General features: G+C 33.5%; 1 protein-coding gene across 1 annotated transcript; it reads left to right on the top strand.

The window, feature by feature from the left end:
- Positions 1-349: 349 nt before the first annotated feature.
- Positions 350-1,015, top strand: LOC105787083 (uncharacterized). Its single transcript, XM_012613529.2, has one exon. It carries the CDS (start codon positions 350-352, stop codon positions 1,013-1,015), a length of 666 nt encoding a protein of 221 aa, XP_012468983.2.
- The last annotated feature ends 20,061 nt before the right edge of the window (positions 1,016-21,076 follow it).

The following is a 21,076-nucleotide window of genomic DNA, read 5'->3' on the forward strand; positions in this document are numbered from 1 at the left end:
ACATAATCCAGGTGAATTGGATGAGGAATACCAGGAAGCTTTTGACAGGGTAAAACAGTAATTGACCAATACTCCAGTACTATCACCACCTAGCCTCGATAGGCCACTGATACTGTATTTAACAGTGTTTGACAATTCCATGGGATGTGTGCTAGGCCAATATAGTGAGACAGGAAAGAAAGAAATGGCGATATACTATCTCAGTAAAAAATTCACTGATTGTGAAATGAGATACTAGCCTGTTGAGAAATTGTGTTGCACTTTGATCTGGACGACTCGGAGACTGAGGCAGTACATGTTGTACCATACGACTTGGCTAATTTCAAAATTAGATCCTTTAAAGTATATGATGGAGGTGACTGCTTTGAATGGGAGGATGGCCAGATGGCAGATTTTGCTTTCCGAATTCGATATAGTCTATGTGAGTCAGAAGGCCATGAAAGGGAGTACAATAGCTGACTTTCTAGCTAGTAGAGCCCTAGAGAATTACGAGCCCTTGAATTTTGATTTCCCAAATGAGAGCTTGATTTATGTGGCAGCCACTGAAGAAAATTCCCAAGTGGGTCACATTTGGAAGCTAAACTTTGATGGAGCCTTGAATGCTGTGGGCAATGGAATTGGGGCAGTCTTGGTATCCCCGAACGGGGATCATTATCCTTTTACTTGGAAATTAGATTTTGATTGCACAAACAACATTGCAGAATATGAAGCGTGCATCATGGGCATTCGTGCGGCTATAGAGCGTGAAATCAAAGTACTAGAGGTATATGGAGATTCTGCATTGGTGATATATCAACTCAAAGGTGAATGGGAAACGAGAGATCCCAAATTAATCAGTTATCGAAAGCTGGTTCTCGGATTGATCGAAGAGTTTGATGATATTACTTTTTGCTATCTTTCACGAGAGGAAAACCAGATGGCTGACGCTTTGGCTACTCTAGCCTCCATGATTAAAGTGAACAGACAAGAGGACATGAAGCCTATCCAGATGAGCATCTATGAAACCCCAGCTTAGTGTTACAATATCGAAGAACGAGAAAAGGATGATAGCCCTTGGTATCAAGACATATTGCGATATGTGAAGAATTGTGAGTATCCTAATCAAACAGTTGAGAATGATAAGAGGACTCTGAGAAGACTAGCCATTGATTAAGTCCTAAATGGGGAAATCTTATATAAAAAAGGAAAGGATCAGGTACTATTAAGATGTGTGGATGCTGTGGAGGCTAAGAAAATCTTAGAGGAGGTCCATGAGGGTATTTGCAGAACGCATGCCAGTCGGTTCATCATGGCTAGACAGATTATGAGATTCGGGTACTACTGGTCAATCATAGAACGAGATTGCATCAATTATGCTAAGAAGTGCCATAAATGCCAAATTTATGGTGATAAAGTGCGTGCACCTCCTTTGCTTCTTCATGTTATGACTTCTCCATGGCCTTTTTCCATGTGGGGTATGGATGTCATTGGGCCAATATCACCAAAAGGCTTCAAATGGGCATCATTTCATCTTTGTGGTTATCGATTACTTTACCAAATGGGTAGAAGCTGCTTCATATGCTAATGTCACAAAGTCAGCAGTCATCAAGTTCTTGAAAAAGGAGATCATATATCGATATGGAATGCCCGAGAGAATTATATTTGGCAATGCTTTGAACTTGAACAACAGTTCAATAGCGAAGGTCTGCAGTTAATTTAAGAATAAGCACCATAATTCGTCACCGTATCGCCCAAAAATGAATGGTGCAGTGGAAGCTGCCAATAAGAATATCAAGAAAATTGTGGGGAAAATGGTTGAGACTTACAAGGACTGACATGAGAAACTACCATTTTCCCTCATTGCTTGTCGAACATCAATTAGGACTTTTACCGGGGCAACGCCTTTCTCCTTGGTTTATGGTATGGAGGCAGTTTTACCCATTGAAGTTGAAATTCCTTCTCTCCGGGTGTTGGCTGAGCTAAAGTTGGATGAGGCAGAATGGGTCCAGTCTCGATACGATCAGTTGAACTTAATAGAGGGAAAAAGGCTAAAAGCTATCCAACATGGTCAGATGTATCAAAGGCGAATGATGCGGGCCTGCAACAAAAAGGTTCGTCCAAGAGAATTCCATGAGGGAGACCTAGTATTGAAAAAGATCCTTTCTATACAAAAGAATTTTAGAGGGAAATGGATGCCAAATTGGGAAGGCCCATATGTTGTAAAGAAGGCCTTTTCCGGAAGAGCTTTAATCTTGGGTGAGATGGATGGTAAAAACTTGCCAAACCCTGTAAACTCAGATGCAGTCAAGAGGTACTTTACTTGAAAGGAGAAGGGATCAAGGTGAAAACCCGCAAAGGGCACTTTGAGTCCTTAAAAAAAAGACCAAAGGAGAGGCCAAGATGAAAACCCGCAAAGGGCACTTTGAGGCCAAAGGGGATTTGAGTTGAAAACCTGAAAAGGGCGGCTCAAATTTTGATCAGAAGGGGACATGAGGTGATTAGAGCAACACAAAATTTTGATTGGGGCATGTGGTGATCTTGCTATACCTGAATTAACAGGAAAGGGGTATGCGACGTTTAGGGCATCGATAGAGTACTGTAGATCTTCTAAACACATGTCTTCAGAAAGTTTGTACAGAGAAGCTCAACCTGCGATATCTGGGGCACCTAGTCTTAATACTATTTATATTGAACTTGTTATCCCTGGAATACTTTATTATTTGCTATTCTTGGAATGCTTTATTCTTTTCAAGAAATTTGTTCTCAATCAGTTTTTTTTTTATATATATACATACTTCTTGATAATTTATTCACTTGAGCTATCCTATTATTATCCAGTGTTATAATCTTTTGCAAGCATGTTGCATTAGAATAATGATTAATGGACTAATCAAACTTCCACAAGGGAAGTTTTGCATATTACTCTGGAAGTTTCTAAATAATACAGTAATCTAAAACAGGACTATTTTTTAGAATACACCAAGCTTAAATGTTGAAATATCTAAGAAGGAAAAGTCTAAATTGAGACTGTCCCTTCAGATTTTGTTGTCAAAGGTATTGATTGAACAAAATGGCAAGATGTCATAAAGCTTCAGTCACCAAGCAATAAAAAGGGGTTTCTTTGGAGAAGAGAATCATTCATTTGTGTATAGGCATCTGGTTTGACACCCTGGGAATTGTGTAAAGGGGTCAAAGAGTTTCACATTCCATATCCTTGGATTGCGATAGGAGGAGATTGAAAAACCAGATTTCTTTTCTACCCTTGGGTTACAGCGGGAGAAAGATTGTACAAATTTTATTTTTTAGTGGATTGAACCCTGAAGTTTATAATGGGACAATCTGTAAGTTTTTAGATGCTAGCTGAGTAAGAAGGCGTTATAGCATGTTAGTGATAAGACCTTAATAAACTTTGAGTAATGGCAACATAAGCGATAAAGAAGGATCATTCTCAGAAAAAAAAAAAGATGACATTTTGCATTCATGCAAACATCACTCATACATGGCTAGTTAGGAGCATTTGATTCATTTTGATCATGGCATCCCAATCATTAGGCATAATTAGGTTCATAAAATGGATCATACAGGTAATGTTCCCCAGAGAACAGATCAGTGAAGATAACAAGTCCTATTTCCCTGAGCAACAGTGGAGTAGGTTGAATATTATAGATCCTGTCTCTCTAAGCAGTAGCGGAGCAGATCGAAGAAGTTGAGTCTTATCTTCCCAAAGTAGTAGGGAAGCAGATTTAAGCCACCAATCCTATCTCCCTGAGCAGCAGTGGAGAAGGTTGAAGAATGTGGATCTGGTCTCCCTAAGCAGTAGCGGAGCAGATCGAAAACGGTGAATCTTATCTTCCCAAGGTAGTAGGGAAGCAGATTTAAGCCACTAATCCTATCTCCCTGAGCAGCAGTGGAGTAGGTTGAAGAATGTAGATCTGGTCTCCCTAAGCAGTAGCAGAGCAAATCGAACATGGTGAATCTTATCTTCCCAAGGTAGTAGGGAAGCAGATTTAGGCTACTAATCTCATCTGCCTGAGCACCAGTGGATTAGGTTGAAGAATGTAGATCTTGTCTCCTTAAGCAGTAGTGGAGTAGATAAAAAAATGGTGAATTTTATCTTTCCAAGGTAGTAGGGAAGCAGATTTAAGCCACCAATCCTATCTCCCTGAGCAGTAGTAGAGTAGGTTGAAGATTGCAGATCACGTCTCCTTGAGCAGTAGTAGAGCGGATCGAAGACAGCAAATTTTATTTCCCTGGCGTTGCAGTGGAACGGATTAAAGCTGAAGGCAGTAAATCTTATTTCCCTGGCGTTGTAACGGAACAAATTAAAGTTGAAGGCAACGAATCTCATCTCCCTAACATTTAAAATTGACCAAAGCCAAGTCTTATCTCCCTGAAGTTACAGTGGAGTAGGTTGAAAGAAGTGAGTCTTGAGTCAGAAAGAAGCTACTTGAAGAAGCATAAAAAATTCAAGAGTCAGCTAGACTAGGCAAAATTGGCCTTTCCTTCTTTACTCTGTTCCCGTTACACGACAAAGAGCAAAGAGGGGCAGCTGTAATAGGCCTATTTTGCCTAAACCCAATTAAAATACAAAAACTAATAAATAACCCCAAACCCAAAACAAAACAGCCCAATACCCAATAACAAACCCTAGCCCAACAACAAAATAAAACAAAGAAACCCTAAAAAAATCAACAGCCGCCGCCCCAACTCCAGCCGCCACACATCTCGGAACTCGCCTCCGCGCGTGCCGCCTTCTTCGCCTGCAAAAGGACTAGGAGAGTCCAACAATAACACAAAACATGTAAAAAATAGAAAAAAAAAGGAAATTTTTGGGCTATATAAAGACCCGAATCTATGTATATTGGAAAAAAACAGGAATGAATGAAAAGAAAGTAGAGAAAAATCAATTCAAGTGTAAACCGTTTTTAAAGGTAGTAGTGCCTTTTTATTTTTTTATTTTATTCTGTTTTTTTCATTTACTTTTTTAAATGAAAGTGGAAATAAAAAAGGTAAAAATTGTACCTTTATCACGGAGGAGGTGCTGATTCCGATGAAAATCGGTGTTTTATAAAGCCCAGAGTTGAAAAAACAAAAAAAAAATATTCTTAAAATTTTTCGACCACCGCAGACGGTGGAGCCGTCGCCGGCGACCGGCGGCCGCCACGGTGGTCCGGCGCCAGAGCCATGGCCGAATTCTGGAAAAAGTTGAAAGGTTGAGAGAGAGTTGAGAGAAAAGAGAGTTTTTTTTTAAAAAAATGGGGTTGTAAATGTGTTTTTTTTAAGTTTTTTTACTTATATAAACACCCAAAACGACGTCGTTTTGGGTTTGGCTTCTGATGCCCAAAACGGCGTCGTTTCAGCCCTGCGATTCGTGCTCGACCCGACCCGCTCCAGGGGATCCGCGTGTTTTCCTTAAATGGGTTATTTACAACCTTGGTCCTTCCGCATTTATTCATTTTTAATTTACTCCCTCCTTATTCTTTTTTAATTTTTTTTTTAAATTTGGCCCCAGAATTTCTTTTGGTTCTCGATCAAATCCCTCTGTGAAACGGTGCTCATGGGTGATGGGAATAATTTTCTCTTTAGTCCCCACACTTTTGTGTGTGATTTGTTTTAATCCCCCAATCGATCCTATCATTTTTCCCCCTAAATTGGCCCCAAAGCATTATTTAAATTGCAATTTAATCCAAGGCTTTTTTTTAAATTTATCTATTAGTTTATTCGTTTACCTATAATTATTTTCATTTATTATTTATTTATTATTATTCCTTCAATCTTTGTATTAAAAAATAAACCTTAAAAACATTTTTTATATACTCATGGTGCGATTTTATTTTTTCTTCCCTTATGTCATGTTGTTTATTTATTGATTTAAGTATTATTAATACATTTATTATTGCACTTTTTATTTTTTATATTATTCAATATATATATTTAAAGCTTTGAAATGTTCGCTGTTATTATTATCATTCTTATCTTCATTATTACTATTTCTATTATCAATATTATTATTATTATTATTACTATTGTTATTATATTTTTATAACAATTTATCTAACCTTTTGCATGCATAATTTTATTCTATCTATGTCACTGTCATATATTATTATTTTATCTTATAATGTATTATTTTATTTTTTAAAATCCAGTATAATGCATATATTTTGATGTTTTTTATATATTTTTGTAGTATATGTTTTTTTAATTCATTATATATATTTTTGTGTTTTAAAGATTTATATGAAAGTATTTTTATATAATATTGTTTTATATATACATGTACAATTTATATTAAAATACTTTTATTCTTTAGATATATTATTGATTTGTTTAAACTACTGAAATTGTTTTATCCGCAAGTTTTCAAAATATTCGGCGTTCAAGATTCTCGAGGAGATTGTGCCCTAACTTACTGGGCTTCAATTTTTTGTTCTAAATTTAAATAGTCGAGTATCCTTTTTTAAATAAAATCGTAAACATTTCAAGATTAAAACTTACTCTCGGGAATTCAAAGGGTTGTGTCCTAACTCACAGGATACGACATTTTGTTATCTCGAGACGTGATTTTTTTAAAAAACAAAAGCAAATTAGTGTGTGGTCGTTAAAATTTCAAAGAATCGTACATTAACTTACGAGGTTTCGATTTCTTCATAGAAATAAGATGACCAAACTTTTTTAGTTTTCAAATTAATAAATTTCAACAAAGATTTTAAAAGGAGAATCGTTTTTTTAATTTTTTTCATTCGACCTTAAGACATTCAATAATTATTTCGGTTCCAATTTTGGGTGTTACGAGGGTGCTAATCCTTCCTCGTACGTAACTGACTCCCGAACCCATTTTTTCTAAAACTCGTAGACCGAAATCGTGTTTAGGTGATCCAATCACACCTCAATAAAAGATTGGTGGCGACTCCCAATTTTCATTTTTAAGTCGACAACTAAAATTTTTGTTTTAAAAAAATGGTTTCGACCCAAACGAAACAAAATTACAACAACAAGAAACTTACGCAGAACTTTTTTATCGAAATAATGCACGACACAGTATCCTCGATTTAACCCGCTAGCACAGTTACCAAAGTAATCGAACAAAAGAAAGAAAAGAGAAAGGAAGTAGAAAACGAAAACAAAACGAAAGAAAAAGAAAAGTGGTTACAGGAAGGAAAAACGTCAAATAAAAAGAAATAAACTAACCAAAAACGTTTAAAACTTTTAACAGATAACACACAAAATGAATGTTTCTTTATTGTCTGAGCAGAGATTCGAACACAGGACCAGGAAGTAAACAAAAGCATAACCATTGAACCAGCAAGTTCATTCTTAACATAGATTCGCACAAAATTAAACTTAATTCAATGGTTCAAGATTATAGGTTAGTCTAAAATAAAGTAGCAAAAATACTTAAAAGCACTACTCAAACCCCTAACCTCAAACACATACGCAAAGCACATAGCCACAGAGACAAATACTTAATTACGATGAAATTCAAAGGGCAGACATTCAAATTTTGGGGCGTTACAATGTTAGCACCATTAAGTATATTTTACTTAGCGTATGTATTTATTTGTTTCTATGTGTAGGTTTGGATAAAAGCTATAAAAGTTTCACGGTCAAGCATCCAACTCTCGAGCTTAGTTCGAAAGTCATTACAACCCTATTTCATATGTATGTATGTATGTATGTATGTATGTATGTATGTATGTATGTATGTGTGTGTGTATGTGTGTATGTGTGTATGTGTGTATGTGTGTATGTGTGTATGTGTGTGTGTGTGTGTGTGTGTGTGTGTGTGTGTGTGTGTGTGTGTGTGTGTGTATGTGTGTGTGTGTGTATGTATGTATGTGTGTGTGTGTGTGTGTGTGTGTGTGTGTGTGTGTGTGTGTGTGTGTGTGTGTGTGTGTGTGTGTGTGTGTGTGTGTGTGTGTGTGTGTGTGTGTGTGTGTGTGTGTGTGTGTGTGTGTGTGTGTGTGTGTGTGTGTGTGTGTGTGTGTGTGTGTGTGTGTGTGTGTGTGTGTGTGTGTGTGTGTGTGTGTGTGTGTGTGTGTGTGTGTGTGTGTGTGTGTGTGTATGTGTGTGTGTGTGTGTGTGTGTGTGTGTGTGTGTGTGTGTGTGTGTGTGTGTGTGTGTGTGTGTGTGTGTGTGTGTGTGTGTGTGTGTGTGTGTGTGTGTGTGTGTGTGTGTGTGTGTGTGTGTGTGTGTGTGTGTGTGTGTGTGTGTGTGTGTGTGTGAGCATAATTATGTGTGTGTGTGTGTGTGTGTGTGTGTGTGTGTGTGTGTGTGTGTGTGTGTGTATGTATGTATGTATGTATGTATGTATGTATGTATGTATGTATGTATGTATGTATGTATGTATGTATGTTTTGAAGTTATATCGCATGTACCTAGGTTGTTTGACTTGTTGCTTAAGTTAGTTTTGGAACTTTTAGTAAGTGACCTATAATGTTATATTGGTTGAAATTTATCTTTTGGTTACTAGTTAATTATGCTTGGTTATGTGATTTTGAATGTACAAATTGGTTGGTTTAGTAATGATGTATTGAAGGCTATGATTTGAAAATGTTTGAACATATTTAGAAAGGTTAATTGGATGAATATATTTTGTGGTACATTTTAGGTATGTTTAGGTTCATTTGGTTAAGGCTTTGGACACTTAAACGTACAAGATTTTGACCATTTGGTTATTAAGTCTCGAGATAGAAAGAACATGTCTCGAGACTGTTAGAACAAATTTCATTTAAATTTTGCATACAAAAGCCTGAGGTCTCGAGACATATTTGTATAGTCTCGAGACAATTATTCCTAGGTCTTGAGACAAGTGACAGTTTTTTGAGACATTCAAACATCGAAGCAGATAGAGGAAAACATGGAAGGTTGGTCTCAAGACTAGAGGACTTTGCTTCGAGACACAACATGTAGTGTCTTGAGAAATGTTAACTTTGAAGCTGAAAATCCCAAAATTACTTATGAACTGTCTTGAGGCATGGAGACCCCTATCTCGAGACATAAATTTGAAATTTGACATTTGAGTTTTGATTCGAGCCCTAACTCTAAAATTAACCCATATAATCCCATAAATTGATCAATAAGTGTATAAATGCATGCTGATGATTGAATTGAACATATTTGTGTTATATTAGCTTGAGTTGCTTCGACAAAGTAATGTGACATCACACACTCAGATTCGATGATCGGGTCAAGAATGGGGGTCACAATTATTTATAATTGTTAGAGGCTTATACTTCCTTTTATGATGCTAATCAATTTAATAATTATTGATAGTTATAGGTTACTCTAATATTGATTTTCTTTGTTTTCCATTGTCTGAAAATATATTATATGTGATAGATGAAAAATGTCGTGTTTGTTGAAGCAAGTGGGTTCTCTAAAGGTGAAAAGGAAAAAAACAATATGGAATAGGAGGTTGGCAATAATGTTTTGTAATCTTTGTATCATTGAGGTAATTAATAGCAATAAACCTGGTATCATTTCAAAATAGAAGAATGGTTAAGAATACTTGCCAATATTGAGAATGAAATGGGCAAGGCTTAAACAAAATAAAAATAAAAATAGGTGAGATTTATTAAAAAAAAGAATGAATGAAGGACATGGAAAAACTTAAAAGAAAGATACCAATTTAGGGTGAAATCTTATAAAAAGAAACAATTGATGTCTTAAAAGATTGGTGGGAGAGTAGACTAAAAGTACATTAATAATTCTTATTATTATTTTTCTTATTTATGAGGTTTTAAGTTTTTTACTAAACAATTACTTTATGTATAGGTTGTGCCAAAGCTCAAAGATTTAGAATTGTAGGTATTGATCTTGAATTATTAGGAAAGTTGGATGAAATGTTCATGGAGATTCTTGCCACTGGTGATAAAAACATTGGTATCTTTTTCAAGTATACTCTTTAAAGATTTATTTAAGGATGAGGATAGCGAGACACCTAAATCAAATAAAGAAGGAAAATGCAAATGTTCACATGTCAAGTAGGACATGATATGGAAACAACCAAACTCATAAACTTCAACTTAAGCCTCAAGAACATGTGAAACAATTACATCAGAAAATAAAATATGTGGAGGCTAGATTTTCTCATATTAAGACTAATAAAAAAAATCCTCAATGCCAATTGGAGGGGTTGTAAAATCATTTAGCCAATTTGATAAAAATTTGTAGTACAATTGACAATATAAGCCAAGACACATCTAGTTTGACTTCTATTATGACGCCATATGACATTCCACAAGCTATCAAAGTGTTTGATAACTTGTCGGAGGAAGTTTCAAAAGTTAGTCAACTTTACCTTTTATCGCTGAGTTATTAGTTAATAAGGAGAAGCAAATTGTGCTTTTTATCATTATTTATCGAGATTAAAGGTTGGTGGCTTAAGATGAAAATGAATGATAGTTCTAAAGTTTCTAATCTTCTTTAGTCTTAATATATGCATTATCAAATTCTCTAAGTTATTTCTATTTTCAATTGTTATGTTTAGGTACTAATTGTCATTGGACACTTATGAGTGCGCCCAATGTTTTTATGATGTTTAACTATTATTTATGCTTGTTTATAGGGGTGTGAAAACTTCGGGTAAAACTGTATTAATTCGGGTAACCGGTCGAATTCAATTAATCGGCCGGTTAATAATTTTTTGTAAGTTCGGTTAACGGTTAATTCGGTTCAAAATCGGTCGATTAACCGAATTAACCGACTTAATAAATAATATTATAATATATAAGTATTCGGTCGGTTTGATTCAGTTAATTTTTTGGAAGTATAAATTAATCGGTCGGTTAATTCGGTTAATTTTTTATATGTTTTATACTTATTTTAACCAAAAATTTAAAAAACATATAAATTTCGTAACTGGAAAAGTTCGGTTCGTTAGTTTTTTTGAAAAAAATTCGGTTCGGTTAATGGTTAAGGGTTTAAAAGGGTCGATTAATTCAGTTAATGATAGTTCGGGTCGGTTAACCAATTGAACACCCCTACTTGTTTAGTTTGTTTATTTACGTATGTTGCTAGATGTTTGACTAATATTAAAATATCATTGTTTTTAATTTCATTTATTATTACTTAAGATTTTGTTTAAACTTATTTATTTTTCAATTTTGTTGTTAATTATGTTTCATTTTAAAATTTTCCCTCTATTTTAACATGAGGTAATTTGGCGGAAATTTTGAAATTTTTGCTATTTTGTTCTTTCCAAATTTTAGTAGGCTTTATTGACTTTGGTTAATAAAATTGAAAGTTTCATGCTTTCTTAGGTAATCGGTGTGCTCGTCATTGTGCAAACATTTTAGTAGGCATTACTTTCTTTATGTTTTTAACCTTTTGCAAATTTTTTTTTTCTTTTGTAAGTATTAAGCTTTGAAGTGCATAGTTTCCAAACTATTTAGCTTTCAAAAAAAAAATGTTTGACATTATTAAGAAACTTTTTAAAATATTTAGCATTAATATTATATTAATAGTTAAATTTTTTAATATATTTTCACTAGTAATTAGTATAATTAATAGTAACAACAATTCTAATGTTGATGAAAGGAAAAGAAATTAGAGGTTAGGACATGTGAAATGTTTTAATATATTATTTAATGTTGCAACTTTAGTTGTGTAATTATATCATGAAAATATTTATTGCTACAAACATGAATGAATTCGAAATAGTTAAGTGACATACGGATTCGAGAGATCCTTGGTCATAAGTCTTGTACAGTAAGCATACTCTTATTTGAATTCTCATTCTTAGTTACTATGTTTAATGTGCTATAAATATATATAAGATTACCTTCCTCTTTGATTGATCATTGTCCCCAATGATAAAAAGAAAGGAAATTCTTAGTTGAGGAAGGTATAATCTTCTTAAGTTGCATTTTTCGGTCCAAGTTAGACCAAACCACTAATAAGTGTGTGATAGCTCTATTTTTTCTTTTGATCACAAGCTTGTTAAAAACAATATAGATTAGGGGATTTCCATCATTTTCAATATTTTGGGGGATAATGGCAAAAATTACCCCTGTACTTTATCAAATCTTCTAATGTGGTTCCTACGCTTTTAATTTGTCCAATTTGGTACATGTAATTTGATTCCGTCAAACAAAGTGGTATTTGACCCTAATTAATTTTTTTTGTTGTGGCATCCTAACCAATCAAGGGGTGCCACGTGTCTGTGTTGACTGCTAGCTTAGGCCTTTATGAGAAATTCTCCCATTTTGTTTTATTTTTAATAGAAATATATTTTTTTAAAATCATTTTTTATAAATTCACTAAAAAGCATATTTTTCTTCAAAATAAAAATTATATAAAAATATTTTGAAAATATAAAATGTTTTTAATATATGTTATTTTTAAAAATCATTTTTATGTTTTTTTCCTTAAAAAAGTTTCATTCCTGTAACACCCCTAACCCACATCCGTCACCAGAATAGGGTTTCGGAGCATTACCGATCAAACAGACATAATTTCAAAACATTTCATGTCATTATAATATTCAAGTCCAATTTATAAACATACCTAACTTAATTCATTTTACCTACCTTATGAACACTTAAACACCCAATTAACATGCCATAATAAAACTTCAATAACAAACACATGTATATATATATACCAAACCAATATTAACGTTATTTACATTCAATAAACAAAATAACTATTAATCAGACACCCTAGGTACATGCCGACACATTTCAAAAGGATAAACATCACCACGTTTGAGTTCAAGATCGTTATTGGATGCTGAATCGACGATCAAAATTAGTACCTAACCTGCGCACGGAAAACAAAACCATACGCTGAGTAAAAACTCAGTGGTAATTCTATAATCTGAATATAAAAAGATATGGAATCACAAATATACAATCTAAATATTACAATAACCCCATCACATTTGATTTATTTCATAACATCTCAATTCTTATACTTGCTATATAAATAGCCTTTCCATATTCATTTCATGAGTATATAACTCATATATTCCATATATTTGTAACATATTTCACATTCTATTTTCAATTCACTATTTCACTTCCATTTCTTATACCATACTATTTCAATATCAGTCATAAAACTTTATTATTCATTTACCCCTATTAACACAACTCAGATTCGGACGGATACACGGATCCAACCAAAACACACCAGTTTGGCACCCAGTGTCTCATCGACTAAACCGAAGTAAATTGGCACCTAGTGCCTCATCGAATATATCCCAAGTAATAATTTGACACCCAGTGTCTCATTGACTCGAAGTCAAAGAAATCCCTAAACTCTTCCAATCTTATGGCATGTCATCTATATCCGACTTAGCCCGATACAGTTAATAGGGTTTCAATTCATTTTTCAAATACAACCAATATTCAATTCAATTCAAATAATCAATATATATTCAATATATATATATACCAATTCAATCAATATAAATTCAATAAATTTATCACATACTAAATCAATCCATTTCAATTGCAAAACACAATAATTCTCACCTGAACACTTACCATATACATTAAATTGAATTATAATAATTAACAACTAAATTCGGATTATAGAAATACAAACCAGAAATTCTGAGCTATTCCTCGTCGACTTTATCTTTCCCCTTTTTAGTCTAGGGTTCCGATACGACGTTAGTTATGGAATTAAAACAATTAAAATTCATCAATACAACACAATTCAATTTCATATTAAATATTTTAAATTTTTACTCAGATATTGCCTAAATTTTAGTTTAGTCCCTAAGCCGAGACTAACTTTATTTCTTCACAATTAATCTTATATTTTCATGCAAATTCCACTTTAGACTAATTTCAACTCCTATTTTCACATAAATTCCTAAATTACGAATTTTTCACAATTTAGTCCAGTATTACACAAAATTTACTATTTGTTCTACAATTTAATCCTTTTTCATTTCTAGCTTAAAAATCTATCAATTTAATCCTAATACTAAAATTATTCAACATAAACAACACTTAAAAACTCAATAATTTCTAAAATTTTGACATGGGTCGGGTAGTATTTAACACTAAGATTCCAAAAACATAAAATTACAAGAAAAAGGGACTTAATTGACTAACCAATTGAACTTGAAACTTTGAAACCCTAGTTTCTCCTTTCTCCTTCTTTCTTTCTCTTTTTCCTACTGTTTCGTTTCTATCGTTGTTCTTTTTCTTTCATTTATTTGTTTTAATATAATATAATATAATATAATATAATATATATACTTAATTCTTAAGGTAATATATTATAATATATATTTTAACTTAAAGTTTAGGATATTTCATCCTTATGTCGCCTCATTTAAGAAAAATGGCATAATTACTTCTTTAGTCCTTTTAGTTTTTCTTTAATTTATAATTCAACTTTCACCCTTTATGCAATTTAGTCCTTTTACCTAATTACTCTTAATTCATACAAATTCACCTAACCAAAACCTAATTAACCACACAACTAACTTCGTAAATATTTCTAATAAATATTTACGAGTCCAATTTATGAAAACGCAGTCTCAAAAATACATTTTCTGACACCCGTGACTATCGGGTCGTTACAATTCCACACTTGAAATTATCTTCCATATAATTTAACCAAAATCAAAACAATTTGCATCAATTTTCAAGCATCACTGAGATTCCAAATCAAATGCAATTTCCTAGCTTGTTGTTCTTTCAATTCATTTGCCTTTTCCATTTGCGACAACATCGAAATCCATTGACTCACCTCCATCTTCCCTTTGAAATTGGCTAGCTAAATGCTAGGGATTATGAGGATAAGTTATGCTCGAATTTACAAGATCGTTTGATGGTCGGATCTTGTAGGAGAGCACGTGTTCAATTTAACGAAGAATATGAATATAAATATGATTATGGCTAATATGCGATTTTGATTTCTGAAATATGGGTCTGAGGCTAGCACAAGGTTGGTAAACATATATGATTGAGGGAAATATGTATAAGTTGGCAGTATGTATCGGCCAGGGTTATTGTGTGTGTTATAATGGCAAAGTGTTATCACTAGAAAACTGTACTGGCAACTTGGTGTAATGTATCTGTAAGACTGAGTCTCGAAGTTGTCTTTATTTTTGGATTGATTATAGGTAACTTGATAATCATTCTGCGTCTAATTCGAACTGTAACACCCCTAACCTGTATTTGTCATCGGAACAGGGTTATAGAGCATTATCGAACAAGCGAAACAGTAAACCATTTAATTCATATACCAATGCACTACATATTCTAATTTCATTCAAATACATTAATAATGTCCCTTAGTCGAGCCCTCGAGGCCTTAAAAAATACAATAGAAACGGTCCGAGACTAAATAGAAAACATTTAGAAAGTTTAAGAAAAATTTAGAAAAATTTATACTGCAGAGGTCACACGGCTGAGACACACATCTGTGTCTCAGGTCGTGTAACATTCGAAATAAGGACACACGGCCGTATCCCAACCCGTGTTCGTACCCGTGTAACTCACTAACTTGTGTCACACGGCCAAGCCACACGCCCGTGTGCCAGGCCGTGTGTTAGGCCATGCAACTTTCGAAAGGAAACCATTAACAACCTATAAGGGGCACACGACCGTGTCGCCTGGCCGTGTGACACACACGACTGAGGCCGTGTGGACAAGAAATAGGCCAAAATCAATCCTTTTCTTTCACCCAATTTCAACAAGTACCAACACGCCAAATGAACCTATTATCAATGCACCAAAACTACGTAAGCAATAATCTGTAAAGTAAGGGAAAATAACTACGTAAGCAATGAATGCTTAGTAAGCTCGTATAAACTTTAAACATAACATTCCATTTCAACAATGAACTTTATAGATTGGATATAAACCTATACCAATGCCTCAAGATTTATCAACTACATAACCATCAACTCATAAATGAGTAAGTTTATCAACATCATATATATATTTTCATTCCTAACATCATAGGATTTTATAAATCATTATACACCATCATTAAATTTTTCATAAAACTATGAATTACTTCTTTTACTTACTTTCCATTTCATTTACTAAATATAAACTTAAATAACAACATCAATTCACTAGTTAGTATATTTATTCTCCTCATAGGTAAGTTCATCCATAACATATGTAATTTCTCATATATATAAATACACCATTCAACTCATCAATCCCTTTTTCATCATATCACATTTCAATAATGAACTTATCGTTTCATTACCTTTTCTTACCAGTTTCATTTGTATAATACCAGCCATAAGCATAAACATCAGTCATAATCTCAAGCTTGACAGAAGCCTAATCACCATCATCAATACACAAGTTACTGCATTTATGTATATAACTCATTTGGGGTCAATCACATGATAAACCATTTTATAAGAAAATACACCTTTGAATCTTACCACATTTTCATGAACATAAGCATAGTCTCATTTGGCCACTTACCATTTCAATGTATATCATTAATATTAAGCATGAAATAATGTAACCATAAGCTTAGCACAAATCTAAGCATCATCCATAATCTCAACTGATGAATTTATTTATGTTCATATCAATATTCAATAAATAACAAATCTTTCAAATTCATTAAACAAATTATCTTACCGAGATTTTCAATTCGAAGAACGACTTACAGATAAGAGTACATCATCAAATCAACCGAACACACCAGACAGAAGCTCATAAGAGCTTATCCAATTGAAATACTCCAAACAGAAGCTCATAAGAGCTGGTCCACCTGAAACACACCAACAGAAGCTCATAAGAGATGATCCACTCGGAACACGCCAAATAGAAAGTATAACGCGAGAGTTCGCAACAAATGCTAAACCTCGATTTACTTGTGTAATATACAAATATCTCCCTTCAATACCATCTCCACCTCAAACCCCATAACATACCAAATTACGATTGTATTCTATCCCGCGTTCAAACCAAACTGAACATCAATTCAATATTAAATCTCAAATTACCATTTATTATCAACAGTTAAAATCAAATATATATTTTACCATGTTAATCTACTAAAAAATTCATATTGATGTTAAATTCTAAACCGTACGAACTTACCTGGCCAAATCGCAGAAATGTCAAAGTATAGGAGCTTTTGGTAATTTTTCATTCTCTTTGATTTTCCACTCGATCTTGATCTAAATTAATAATTTCATCCAATTTATTAATTTAGATAGTAAAACAACTTATTTTATGCAATTTAGTAATTTTGACATTTTACAAAATTGTCCTCAATTTTTCATTTTTATTCAATTTATTCCTAAGCCTAAAACATGCAAATTAACCATTTTATTACAAATTCATAATAGGAAAATATTTATGGCATCCAATTCAGCCCATTTATGCAACAATTTCACAATAAATCCTTGTACTTTTACTATTTTAACAATTTAGTCCCTAATCGATAAATTATCAAGATTATTTAATAAAATACTTATAAATAACAACTAATACTTCAAATTCACCAATTAAAATCTAAAATCACAAATATTCATCAATGGCAACATTCAAAATCTTTAACAGTTTCAAAAACGAATGTACGGATTAGTTGGACCTACTTGCAATAATCTCAAAAACATACAAATTACAAAAAAACGAGTCGATATTACCTACCATGCAAAGAAAACACCCAAAACCGAAGTTTCACCTCATTGGCTATGCTTTTCGACCATTGAATAAGAAAAATGAAAGTAATTTTGTTTTTCATTCTTTAATTTTGTTTAAACTTTCATTAATTTACAAAATTGCCATCCAAAACACATTATTTTATCATTTCCTATTAAATTGCCGTCCCACTATACTAATTAGGGAATAATTGTTACTTAAGTCATTCCTCCTTTATTAATTTATTTCATCATTTAAATGATATATTTAGCATATTTTACACTTTTTACAATTTAGTCCTTTTAATTAATTAACTATATAAACATTAAAATTTCTTAACGAAACTTTAATACAACCTTAATAAAACTTCGTAAATAATTATAAAAAAATATTTATTGATCGGTTTATAGAAACGAGGTCCTAATACCTCATTTTCTAAAACCACTTGACTTTAAGGTCTTAACACTTGAACTTAATTAATTATTTATATAACATAAATTATCATATCAAAAACCTTTTAAAAACCATAATTGACTCGTCAGATTTCTGGCCCCGAAACCACTGTTTCTGACGCCACTAAAAAATAGGTTGTTGTAGGAACTCACTAAGTTTAATTGAACTTTAGGAACTCACTAAGTTTAATTGAACTTACTCCATTACTTTTCTTTCTCAGGTGTTTAAGTAGTAGATGAAGATCAATAGAAGGGGACTACGCCAGAGCTGCATTTGTAAGTGAGCCACTTGTTAATTTGTGTATCATTCATGGCTACGTTGGTGGGTGGCACATAAATCCATTTTGAAATCAAATTTTGTAATTCACTTTGTCATCAGTATTGTTTTGTTTTCAAAAGAGAATTTACCCTTATTATAGAAGTGTAAGCCAAGCTTACTTGATTTGCAACTTATGACTTCTTTTATATGTAATCACCATTGGTGGTAGCGAATGATTAATAGGATGACTTTTATAACCCCAATTGTCTTCTCTTTTAAAGATGCGTTGTCGATTTAGAGAAAGAATAATGATTTGTAACTAAAAGGCGAACCTTTATAACTATTTTCTCAAATATTTGAGAAAAACCAAAGAAATTTTTAATCTGTCAATAACAACCTAGTCTGTTGGGTGATATGTTTTGTTGAATTATGTGCGCCAAGTCTTCCTGACGGGTTAAGGGATGTTACATGCAGGTTGTAAGGAATAAATCATCTGTTCTTGTATACTCTACATTAAAACCAAAATCACTTACGAATTGTCCACCGGTATAACTTGATGACATAGTCGTGTAAGTGTTTCTGGCATAGAATGTCCAACTGTTGGATAGACTATGCGCCAAAGTTGAAACGAGGGCTGAAATCAATGAATGTCTTCCCATTGATGATTATGGCATTTCATGATATGAGATTTGTAACAATGTTGTGAACTCATTGCACAATTGTATGGTTGGACTTTCTACTTCGTGTTCCATTTCGACATTAACTGGAATTATTGTCAAACTCGGAGCACCATCATCGACATCGAAAACTCGGACTCTAGTATAGCTGATCTACTAAAGCAATGTGAATCAAGCATTGCCTCGACCTCCATGTCGCCTTTCAAGTTAAATATATCATATTTATTGGGGTTCAGTGACATTATATATCTATATTTCAAGCTCGATGTTCTTCTCTGGCTTAAACTCGCCACTTCCATCCAAATTCTTGACCGAAGCTTCAGCAATTTTATGCTCTTGTTGAACGCCAATTCTGTTGATTGGGCTGATACAAAAACGACCCCAATATCGGTGTGAAAAATTTCATCGTCGTTATAAATAACGGCTTTAACTATTCAACTCATCTTCAACCAAATAACCTATTTCACATATTTAAAACGAAAACATTATGTAGAAAAAAATAGTACTAATTATCCAATAACTGTAACACCCTTAACCCGTATTCGACGCCAAAACAGGGTTACGGAGCATTATAGGACTCACAGATCAAACAAACAGACATTTCATTTCATATCACATTCATGTAAAAAAATCAATCAAATTCAGACATATCATCCCTACTATGAGCCCTCACGGCCCAAAATAAACGCTAAAAATAGGTTGGGACTAAACCGGGTACTCAAAGAATTTTTCAAAAAACATTTAAATTTTTCAAAAGTGCAAGAGGCACATGCCCGTGTGTCTCACACGGTCAAGAGGCATGCCTTTGTCCTAGCTCGTGTCCTAGCCCGTGAGCTTACTGACTTAGGTCACACGGCCAAGCCAAACGCTTGTGTGCTAGGTTGTGTGACACGGCCAAGCCAAACGCTTGTGTGCTAGGCCGTGTGAAAAATGGTGAGCATACTGACTTATGACACATGGCCAAGCCACACGCTCGTGTGCTAGGATGTGTGAAAAATAGTGGGTATACTGACTTGTGTCGCACTGCCAAGTCAAATGCCTGTGTGCTAGGCCATTTGAGGCTACTGACTTGTTTTCTTTAAAAGTTACAGGGACACACGACCGTGTCACCTGGCCGTGTGTCACATACCGCTGAGACACATGCCCGTGTGTCACACACGGATGACACACATGCCCGTGTCTCTGCCATTGTGGACAAAAATAGGTCATTTTTCAAGTCATATTTCTCACCCAAATTGGTACCAACCTAAACACATCAATTTTTATATGACCATGACATAAATAGGCATTCAAAACCAACCAAAATTAAGCTTAAAACATGTAATATCAACAAATACAACCATGATGGCCATAGGCTCCTCAATTGACCATTTATAAACATGCCAATTATGTATCCCAAACTTACCTAAATGGTCAAACACATATATATAATTTTACCAAAAACTTAACCTATATGCCACTTATCAAGCTCAACTATTTAGTACCCAAAATATCAATTCACAAACTAGCATATTCACATGATAAACATACACCAAATATGATAAGGCTATTTACATATTTACATAACAAAATATACCCAAAATACAAGCCTAATCAAATGGCTAAAACTTAACAAAACACGTGGGTTATCATTAGCCAAAATGACCTATAAATGCCATTAAAACCATAAGTACCAAAATAGCCGATAGATAGTGTGATGAAATCTCCAAAAACTTCCACCCCAATGAGCTTCCGAACCACTATAAAACACAGAAAATAACACAAAGTAAGCATTTAAGCTTAGTAAGTTCGTAATTCAAAAATAAAGCTTACCACTTCAATTTGTAAACGTAATCCATTTAAGTCAATCCAATATGTATTGGCCTTAGCCTAAACAACATTAGCCTCTCAATTTTAATTATCACATAAACCAGCAAATCATCTCAAAACATCATAGCATAAGTACACACTACTCAAGTGCATTCACCTTTTAAGCATATGGCTTAGCATATTTCGATCATCCAATAACTCATACATTTCCATACTTTTATAGCAATTCTAATTGAAGCATTTATCAATATTTCCTTCTTCTCATACCCATTGAACCACTAGAATAATATCGGATACACGAGAATCTCA

Source organism: Gossypium raimondii, chromosome 1 (assembly GCF_025698545.1).
Source record: "Gossypium raimondii isolate GPD5lz chromosome 1, ASM2569854v1, whole genome shotgun sequence".
Lineage (NCBI taxonomy): Eukaryota > Viridiplantae > Streptophyta > Magnoliopsida > Malvales > Malvaceae > Gossypium > Gossypium raimondii.